The sequence below is a fragment of the Quercus suber genome, unplaced genomic scaffold, assembly GCF_002906115.3.
Source record: "Quercus suber isolate HL8 unplaced genomic scaffold, Cork oak 2.0 scaffold_540, whole genome shotgun sequence".
NCBI classification, from domain to species: domain Eukaryota; kingdom Viridiplantae; phylum Streptophyta; class Magnoliopsida; order Fagales; family Fagaceae; genus Quercus; species Quercus suber.
The window spans coordinates 252,534-263,108 of NW_027069988.1; the positions used below are offsets into that span (position 1 = coordinate 252,534).

At 35.2% G+C, this 10,575-nt stretch overlaps 1 protein-coding gene across 1 annotated transcript; it reads left to right on the forward strand.

The window, feature by feature from the left end:
• The first annotated feature begins 7,082 nt into the window (after nt 1-7,082).
• LOC111988888 (AT-hook motif nuclear-localized protein 28) lies at nt 7,083-8,506 on the forward strand. Its single transcript, XM_024020699.2, has one exon. The coding sequence runs from the start codon at nt 7,430-7,432 to the stop codon at nt 8,375-8,377; it is 948 nt and encodes a 315-aa protein (XP_023876467.2). The 5' UTR covers nt 7,083-7,429; the 3' UTR covers nt 8,378-8,506.
• Nucleotides 8,507-10,575: the final 2,069 nt, after the last annotated feature.

A 10,575-nucleotide genomic window follows, 5' to 3' on the forward strand; every position in this document is an offset into this window, starting at 1 on the left:
CTGGTGCAGTATTAACTATTAAGTCTTTGTATATAATGCTACTATTAGTATTTATACACGTGTATGTATGTAATACACAAATACAAATTTATATTGTTTATAATGATATTGGTATAAGGTCTGGAAACATGCATCTAGTTACTTGCTTACAATTTCGTTTCAAATGTGTATGCCACAGGTTTATTAATTTTCATTTATACCATCCATTTTGAGGACAGATTATAGTTTATTCCATACTTCTTAAGCCAAAGGAATGGTGTAAATCATTATTCCAACACTCTTTAATTCGTGGGCACAAACTACTCCTCAACGAATGGGATCCAATACGTAAACTTCTTTTTTCGACAAATTAACAAAAATGTATTCAACAAACCAATACAACTGCAGAAGCAGCAGAACAGATTACAAACAGTGCTATCTGGGAAAGCCAGAAACAAGAACCAAAAGCTAACTAAGCCCCAAGGAAGTTTTCACAAGCTACAAAGATACCTGTTTCAGATAGTGACAGTGTACTCAACATTCTTACACAAAAACAATTTATATCTAACATCCTGCCTAATAGCTGCTCGTATAATATTAGCTTCCAAATGAACTTTGCGTGCATGAATTCTAGGCATCTAGCAGTATGCTCTACTCAAATGTGGGTATAACCCAGCAGCCAAGCCAAGGTCCCAATCAACTTATGAAACCCCCTACCTTTTAGCTTTTTTAACAGGCTACAGCCCAATCAATCTCATCAATCTAGCCTCCAACTCCGTTGTTGAGCAGAATTTAAGAATTGGACTTTCATTAATTGGTCTTTTGTTTTCTTAAAACGGGTTGAATGTGAGTCAGTTAATATATACGAGGGTACCATTAGTATGTTGTGGTCATATAATAGGTCTTGGACTCTTGTTACACCTTTATTTTTAATAAAACAAGAAAAAATTGTGTTGTAGTTTGATGTGAGATAGAGGTAGAGTTTGGGTAGCGAGTCTGAAGCGTTTCTCAGTGCGGCTGCATTTTTCTGTGGATCCCATGCACTATTCACAAGACCTACAAGTACTTTTTTTCACCAAAAACAACTTTGAAATTAGGTCTCACAGTACTATTCACACATTTAAAAATTATTTTGCTACAGTATTTTTAATTTTCAGCCATAAGCGATATCCAAACAAACCCAAAGTGTGTAATTTGAAGCTTAATCTATGATGAATGGATGCTCACTATAAACATTAAAGCTAGGCTTCTTCTCTATTTCTAACATTAGACGAAACCCTATCTTGCCCCATCGAGAGTCATCTTGAAAGAAGGAGCTAGGAGAGGAAGGCTTGCCCATGCCGTGTGCACATTAGTTAATTATTGTTGTTACTAGTTAGTTTTGCTTTAACTCATGCCATCAAAAGGTAGGTGATTAAATTCGTGTTATTTAATCCTGCCTAATAGCTGCTCGGATAATATTAGCTTCCAAATGAACTTTGCGTGCATGAATTCTAGGCATCTAGCAGTATGCTCTACTCAAATGTGGGTATAACCCAGCAGCCAAGCCAAGGTCCCAATCAACTTATGAAACCCCCTACCTTTAGCTTTTTTAACAGGCTACAGCCCAATCAATCTCATCAATCTAGCCTCCAACTCCGTTGTTGAGCAGAATTTAAGAATTGGACTTTCATTAATTGGTCTTTTGTTTTCTTAAAACGGGTTGAATGTGAGTCAGTTAATATATACGAGGGTACCATTAGTATGTTGTGGTCATATAATAGGTCTTGGACTCTTGTTACACCTTTATTTTTAATAAAACAAGAAAAAATTGTGTTGTAGTTTGATGTGAGATAGAGGTAGAGTTTGGGTAGCGAGTCTAAAGCGTTTCTCAGTGTGGCTGCATTTTTCTGTGGATCCCATGCACTATTTACAGGACCTACAAGTACTTTTTTTCACCAAAAACAACTTTGAAATTGGATCTCACGGTACTATTCACACATTTAAAAATTATTTTGCTACAGTATTTTTAATTTTCAGCCATAAGCGATATTCAAACAAACCTAAAGTGTGTAATTTGAAGCTTAATCTATGATGAATGGATGCTCACTATAAACATTAAAGCTAGGCTTCTTCTCTATTTCTAACATTAGACGAAACCCTATCTTGCCCCATCGAGAGTCATCTTGAAAGAAGGAGCTAGGAGAGGAAGGCTTGCCCATGCCGTGTGCACATTAGTTAATTATTGTTGTTACTAGTTAGTTTTGCTTTAACTCATGCCATCAAAAGGTAGGTGATTAAATTCGTGTTATTTTTCATGATCATTTGTATTCTAGTTACCAGCATATTTCAGTTGAATCTTACAAAGACAACACTCTAGAACATCACACAAAATTCTATTAAAGAAAGAACCAAAAAAAAAAAAAACAGATGCCCAAGGGACTCAATTTTGCTTCTACAAAAAACAGTTTCCCTTAACCTCCAATTAGCGTGTCTTTGTTCAATGGAAATACCATTCCACAAAGCTAACTACACACACGTATATATATAAGAATATCAAAATCATCTCAATTTGAAATGGATCCATTTCATAGTTTATATTACAAATTTAAAGGTGTATTTAAATGATGTGAATTGTTAATCCTAGAAATAAAGAGGATTTTGTTACGTAGAAAAGCATGCTTGAGAATAGCGTTAGCAAACCGTACTAACCTTTCACTAGAGAATATCGTCCCCAAAATAGCTTTGCAAAGTGTAAAATTTTCTTTTATGTAAATTTTTTGCAATCCTCCCAAAAATAGGAGAAATTATAAGATCCATATGGTGGACAAGTGATGTGGTTCACCATTCCACTAAAAAACTTCCACATGTTTAAAATTGTTTGTTAGAAAAAATTTTTAAACAAAAATTAATTACTGACTCAGCAATTTTAAACAAATAAAAGTTTTTTAGTGGAATGATGGGTCACATCACTTGTCCACTAGAGAACCCTATAATTTCTTCAAAAATAGGTACAAACTCTTTCTCAATTAGTTAGTTCCCAGTTCCCCACACATAAATTTTTAACTTAAATGATAAATATTGACTGGAGAGGGTTTGAAAGGAAGGAGGAGCACCTATTCTAGCTAGATTATGGATAAATTACTACTACTTGTTAAAGATAAATCATTTAATTTAACTGTTCAAAACAAGGTGAAAAAAAGAGAGGAATATGCCATTTTTATTTGTCATCAAAAGCACATGTTTGTTGAATAAGGCAACGGGGAAAGACTGCAAGATGTGAAAAATGACAAAAAAATATATGAGCTGGTCATAACTAAGGGTGCTTGAAAGGCTTTGTTGAATTATCCGATTTCTATTCAATTAAAATGTTGAGACTCCTAAGTCTAGTTGACTGTTGACCCATGATACTTTTATTCTTTATTTGTTCTTAGTACTAACAATGTCATTTTTGTCAAACTTTTAGAATCACATTTGCTTTAAGTTGAATCAGCATTGTCAAATACCAAAAACACATTGTTACTTGTCTTTACATTTTAATTGGAATAGAAATCAGGTTTTTTTTTACCCTTTTCTAGGAATAAAAATGATATATTAAATCATCTTTAACTTCGAGAAAAAGAATCCGAGAAGAAAGAAAGGAGATGGAGATAGGATCATCCCAATTATAAAAGGCAACTCATCAGACTATACTATAAGTAAAAAAAATTACATTCCTTAGAACAAAAATGAAATCTCTAGAAGTAGTAATTCAACAAAATTGGTCAAGCGCCCTAGTTATGACTAGCTAATTGTTATGTTACCATGTGGGTAGTCCTCCTACCCATAAATTCCTTACTAGAGTAAGATTATGGTTGAAAAACAATACACAATTTGTAAGACCACTAAATTTTCTGAAGAATAGTTGAATATGATGGTAGCTCGTGGTCCTGGGAAAGATGGCCAATGTTTTTCAAAACAAAATTTGAAAAGTAATGGTAATACAAAGAGGATTTAAAAGGGGGGAATGAATGTAACAATAGGAACACAATGAGCCACATTGTCAACAAAATACAGTTCCAATTGTTTTCAAGAGTTTTCACGGCTATCTTTTTGGCAACTCTTTTGGAAGGTTAAGAGCCATTGGCCATGGTGGGTTTCAACCATAATTGAAGATAATCCTAGCTGTGCTCCAGCATACTGAGATATGCAGTCTATTATCTCTTATCTGTCCCTAGTGTAGTTCTATCCAAATGTAAAACTCTAGCTGTGAGAGCAGCTGCTACTTTCCCATCAGCCTAGCTAAAAGCAACATTTAGTGAAAAAAATAGCTAAATTCAACCAAAACTTCCACACATCAGCCTCAATATTTTGTCCTAAAAACTTAACAATGGACAGTGTCCTAAGTACATCTATTGAGCACTGTTCACTCAATACACTAAATAAAAATCTTATTTTATTTACACATTGGGAAGAATGGGTTAAAAAATATATTTGAAGAGGGAGAAAATAGTATTAAAATAGAATAATAATAGAGTACTGAGGCTGATGTAGTTTTTTATAAATAGTAGATTAGAAAAATTAATAAGTTGAGTTTTTTAGGCTAATAAATTTGCTAAAAACCCACTTAGGCTAATGTGAAATTTGAATGCTCTTTATGAGTTATATATGAGTTTATGACCGTGTAAGCTATTATCTTTTTCGGCTTAAAAAATAGAGACTATTTTTTTGGGCAAATTACATGGCAGACCTTAAGGGCCCAAACTCATCAGCGAGTGGCAAAATGGGCCAAAGGACCCATATCAACCACGAACAATGAAGGTCATACAACCAACTGAAAGATAAGGGCATAAGGCCCACAGCCTTACAAGATATGCAATTTGATTTGTGGTCCAAATCCGTGATGAATGTTAATATGCTTCGGCCTTTAAAATTAATGGATGTTTTTATTTTGATTATTTTCGTTTTAGGATTTATGATTTATGATTTTTATTTTGGTCCTTAATGTGTGTTTTAGTTTTTTTTTTTTTTTTTTTTGACGCTTTATGAAAATTAAATTTTAACATAAATAGCCAAAATGAAAACATCCAAGACTTTAAGAAAGCAAACATGTAATTTAGTCCATTTATAATATACATATAGATTTATTCTTATAAGATAATTTTTAATTCCCTTAAAGTTCCTCTTGAGGTTTTTTTTTTTTTTTTTTTTTTTTTTTTTTTTTTTTTTTTGACATCAATGATAGATCCTCTTGAGTTTTTGAATGTATAAGATTTAACTTTTCTTTTTCCTCTCTTTAGTGAGAGGAGCCCATAACTTTTAACGGAGTAAAAAAAAAAAATTAATTGTTTTTTTTTAAGAATAAGTAATTTTTTTTATTATTCTAAAAATCTCTCTCCCTCCTCCCCCAATATGTAAAATTTATGACTACCCACCTAAGTGGATGCTTGGAATCATACATTACATCTAGGCTTTTTGAGTATTGGTTTATTAGTAGACACAAATTATTATGGTCTTACCTAATATGGTCTATGTGAATAAATGTTATTTTTTCTCTTTTGACTGAAATAGATAATTATATTTAAATATATTCTAAAAACCTTTTCATGGTTTGAACACCCAACTTTGTTTTGAATTTAGGTTCTGTAGAGTCTCGATTTGAGGCCCAAGCTCAAAAACAATAAAATTTGTAGAGCGTGGGTGATAGAGCAAGATTAATTATGGATCTCACAACAATTGATTATGGCATGCAAGTATAAACCAACATAAAAGTACGTGCAAAGACTAAGCAAGTTTGAATCCGAAGAGACTTCTCATTAATTGAATATAAGTTCTAGTTTTTCCGGTTCATCCTCCTCTGCTTCTAGGAATCCTTCTTCTTTATATAACACCCTCCCCTCTCATTTCTATCGTCCACTTGTTCCTCATCTAGGTTCTTACTTGAGTGCATGTCATGTCATGTATCTTCTCCAACTTTTTGTGAGTGGCGATAGATGATGTTATCATATTCAGGAGTCTTCTCCACATAAATTCAGCCAGAAAAGTTGTTGCAGTGCATTTAATACGGTGGTAGCAGCTTTTTCTTTAGATATTTCCTCATTCTTATCATCTCCAGATATACTCAGAGCTTATCTTGATCAGTAGGAATGCTTGGAAGATCATTCTGACCTTCTACACGTTCGATTGATCAATACCATTCGCGTCCGAGGAATAAAATCTCTTCGGACGAATGGCGATCTTTTCGGATTGTACCCATCTTTCTTTCCCGGGTATCCTTCTTCCAAATGGGTCTTGCCCTTACCACCTCCTTCTCTTCGGACGCACAGTAATCCTTAAATGGAGCCCTAGGCCCACTACGTTAGATAGGGCATTTCCTCCCACAGGTTCTTATACCAATGCATTAAAAGAAATTAATTAATGTCTAAAATTAAAATATTTTGATAGCTAAAATTTCACCTTTTAAAAAGTTTTAACTACATCTTGAGACAATTAGGGTTAAGCCAACACTTTAGGGATCAGGCCCATCCATCTAGTCTTGGTTGACCAAACAAGTTTCAAAATTTACAATAATCAACGACGAGTTGAATATTTTCAATTAAATCATGTGTCAGGTTTCCTGTATGAAAATCGGACAAACCTAACTTATTTGACAAAGGTTCGCATAGTGCTTTATTTATTAATTATTAGCATTTCTCTTGCTACCCATTGTTCCACTTTAAGTGTTTTCATTCCTCTTTGATGAAAATCTCAATTGATATCTTTAGATGTTCATCATCCTTTTAATCATTTTGTGGTTGTCATGATGCCTCATAAATCATAGATTGCTAGTGTTATCATTGACCCATGGGCTCGATCAATTCAATGATCAAGCAAAGCTTATTGTATTAATTAACAATCTATATATAAGTGATCGACGATAGTCTGAACTTAAACCTATTATAATTGGATCTATCAACACTAAACCCAAATCCAACTTATCTATCATCACCCTAGGAGATCATGGGATAAACATAGAATATCATAAAATTGTTCCCCCACACCCCTCCCCCCCCCAAAAAAAAAAAAAAAACTGCTTTGCTTATGGCCTCCTCTCTTTTTGGTACTAGTTCCATTGTCAAAAGTTTCTTCCAATATCTTGAGAATTGAGATAGGAGGAGCTAGAGAGAGATGACCCAATGAAGACAAAAAAGAAACTTTGGTCCCCACCTCAAGCACGGGTCCCACTTTCAATTGTACCTACCATTTTTGTTTAGAGAGTTTGAGTTGTCGTCTCCCTCACCACATGATACATCCCTTCCCGTGTGCCTAATCATTCCGATCAAAAGTCTCTCTCTCTCTAAAACATTTTCTCTCACTAAATCTCTCCATTGGGACCCTCCAAGTAGGCCCTACACTCAAACCTGACTATATAGCCCCTCCTTAAACTTAAACACCACAGAACACAGTGCTCAAACTCAAACCATTACTCGCTCTGGGTAAACAGTTCCCAACAATGGCGGATTTTGGTGGTGCAATCTCTCTTTCCCAGGGCCGAGACCTCTCTCACACCTCAGACGATGAGTCCTCTGAGCACAGCCCTCGTAGCATGCCCACTCTCTTTACACCCACACCACCTAATCCTGGCTCATCATCCTCTTCCAAGCCCAAGAAAAAAAGCACCACAACTCTTTGTGTCACCGAGTTTGGATCAACCCCAGAAGTCTCAAAGAAACCCAGAGGCAGACCAGCTGGGTCCAAAAACAAGCCCAAACCTCCCATTGTCATCACCAAAAACAGTGACTCCGCCATGAAACCTGTCATCCTCGAGATCTCCGCTGGCAACGACGTCGTGGAGACTCTCATTCAGTTTGCTCGCAAAAGACACGTTGGTATCAGTGTCCTTAGCGGTTCAGGCTCCGTGTCCAACGTGACACTTAGACACCCCGCCGTGTCTCACGCTCCAAGTCTTTCCCTTCATGGACCCTTCAACCTCCTTTCTCTCTCGGGTTCATTTCTTGGTTATTCAACAACATCATCTTCTACTAAACCACCCTCTTCTTCTTCATCATCATCTCCTTCTTCTGCTTCTTCTTTTGTTTCCTTTTCTTCTTTTGGTATATGTCTTGCAGGGGCACAAGGGCAAGTGTTTGGAGGGATTGTTGGTGGGAAAGTTATTGCGGAGAGTTTAGTGGTTGTGGTGGCTGCAACATATTCCAACCCTGCGTTTCATAGTCTTCCTAGTGATGACATTAATGAAGCTCATCATGAAGAGGTTAAGCCTAACATTGGTTCTAGCGGTGGTGGTGGAAATGCAAACGCTAGGGAGACTTGCACTACTAATAGTACAAATGCTATGTCCATGTCTATCTACAATACTGTAGGTAGTCCAAGTCCAACCCCTCTCAACTGCATTGCTCCTGATGTTATGCCTTGGGGACCCACCTCTCGTCCTCCTTATTGACTTAGATCATATGATATATAACATGCAATATTCAAACATTTACTATGGTAGTTTTTGTTAATTATTCTCAGTTTTATTGTGGTTAGTTGGATCTATTGGTGGTAATGTGAAATGGGTTTCGTTTAGCCAGCTGCAAAATCTCATATATTTGTGCTTGATACTTCTTTTTTGTGTGTGTTCTCATGGATCTATTGGTGCTATTTATTGTTACAAAGAAATATGTTTGTGTTTGTTTGTTGTTGATCATAATGTTTGTCCCTTTGAGGTGGTGATGGTGATGGTGGGTCTGTTCAAGGGTTCAAGATACTGTTACTGTTGGTTTGTGCTGCAAGCTAGACTGGTACTGAATTAGGAATAAAACCAGTTACACTCTATTTTCAACTAATAATTTTAGATCAAAAAATTGATGCGTAATAACGTGTGTAACAAACACTAGTTTTTAATTTTTGAAGCATCCAAAATTGTTGTCTCCATTCTGTGAGTGATGGGCTAGGAAAGTGATGGACTGAGATATGATTTAAAATTAAATGAAAAGTTGCTTAGAACATATTAATAAGTGGTTAGGCACTTCGCAAAGAACACAAAGTGTTCAAATAAAAGCTCTTAAGACTTATTTTCAATTATATATAAAACTGATCTACAAAGTGCTTATTTAGCCCTTATATTTTGCTACTTATGCTAGTTGTTTAGCATTAACAGCCTTTAGATGGTTGATAAATATCTAAATTTTATTGACCAATGCTTAAGCAACTATCTAATTAGCTAACTAATTAGTTAAAGAGGACTAGGATATCACTATTTGAAATGCCCCACATCACTATACCATTGCTCATATGTGTAACAATACCTGTAAGAAACACTTCTCTTACATGGAATTACACTTTTTAGGCTTATAGCATCCAAAATTATTGTCTCACTCCACACCCCATCCCATCGCTCAAGCTTCATGTGGTGGTTGATAAGGTGACAATTGACAAGTGATAAGGGTTGTAACATAGAATCAACAATTTTTTCATATTAATAAGAAATATTATAAAATTAGAAGCACAAAATACTATGCTATGCCTATGATAACAATATGGTATTATATGTGGATGGCTACCTCTAGAACTAGGTATATATATATGGTCAATGGTCGATTGTACCTTGTAAATGGGTTTTGTTTGTTTTATGCTAATATTTCAAAAGCTTTGTCTCTACTAGTACTACTATCCAAGAAGAAATGAGACACAGAAAAAAAGTTGATGGATTGGTTGTGGAAGTAATGTCACATGACAGATAAGAAGGCATGAAGAGAGAGCAGAGTCCAAATTCCAGTCAAAATCAGAATACTGATCAGAACATATACTTTGCTTTCAGACGTGACAATCAGAGCAGTCCAATCCAACCTCTCTGCACTCTTATTTATTTGCTTTTTGTCATCTTTCAAGTTTCAACACACATATATGAGACGAGAGGGATAGGTGGGTAAAAAACTTAAATTTTGGTAAAGAGGAAAATGATGAAAGATACTTTAGTGAAAACCTGGCAATGAACATGAACATGGTAACTGTGTCTTTGTATTGTGAAGGTGACTTGTGCGAAGTCTTATAGCCAATAGCCAAGCCCAAGTGGGCGCACGCGAGGTCTGAATCTGATAAATGCAGAGAAGACCAAGGTTGGACGGCTCATGTGGCAGCCTCCCATTGGGTTAGTGAGAGAAATAAAAGCTGCTTTGACTTCCTTTTTAACCTTACTTGTTATTACTGTTGAAAAATGCGGAGTTTACAACTATTTATACAACTTTTTTCAGACTGGCCATATAAAAAAAAGTTGTGTAAATAGTTATGGTGTTAGTATTGTTTTGTTACAGTTATCCTAGTTCGTCAAAGCTCACACAACACAAGCTTTTTCATTCTCATTTGCTTTTAAAGTTTAAGCAGCTATAAAGTTTGGGTTATTAAAGTTGTGTAAATAATTGTAGTTATAGTATAGTTCTTTTACCGTTACCCCAGTTGGTCAAAGCTCATGCAACACGAGCTTTTCCAATCTGATTTGCATTTAAAGTTTAAAACAGCTATAGAGTTACGGTTACTCCTAGTCAAGCAATAGTTATTTTATTTTAATGGTTGGGAAAAAAAAAGTTCACTTTTAATCTCAAACAAAACTATATTTTCCATTCATTAACTTTTCTTCTCAACCAAATAAAAAAAAAAATT

Excerpts from the sequence above, each read along its gene's own strand:
- LOC111988888 (XM_024020699.2), top strand. The coding sequence starts at position 7,430 with ATGGCGGATTTTGGTGGTGCAATCTCTCTTTCCCAGGGCCGAGACCTC.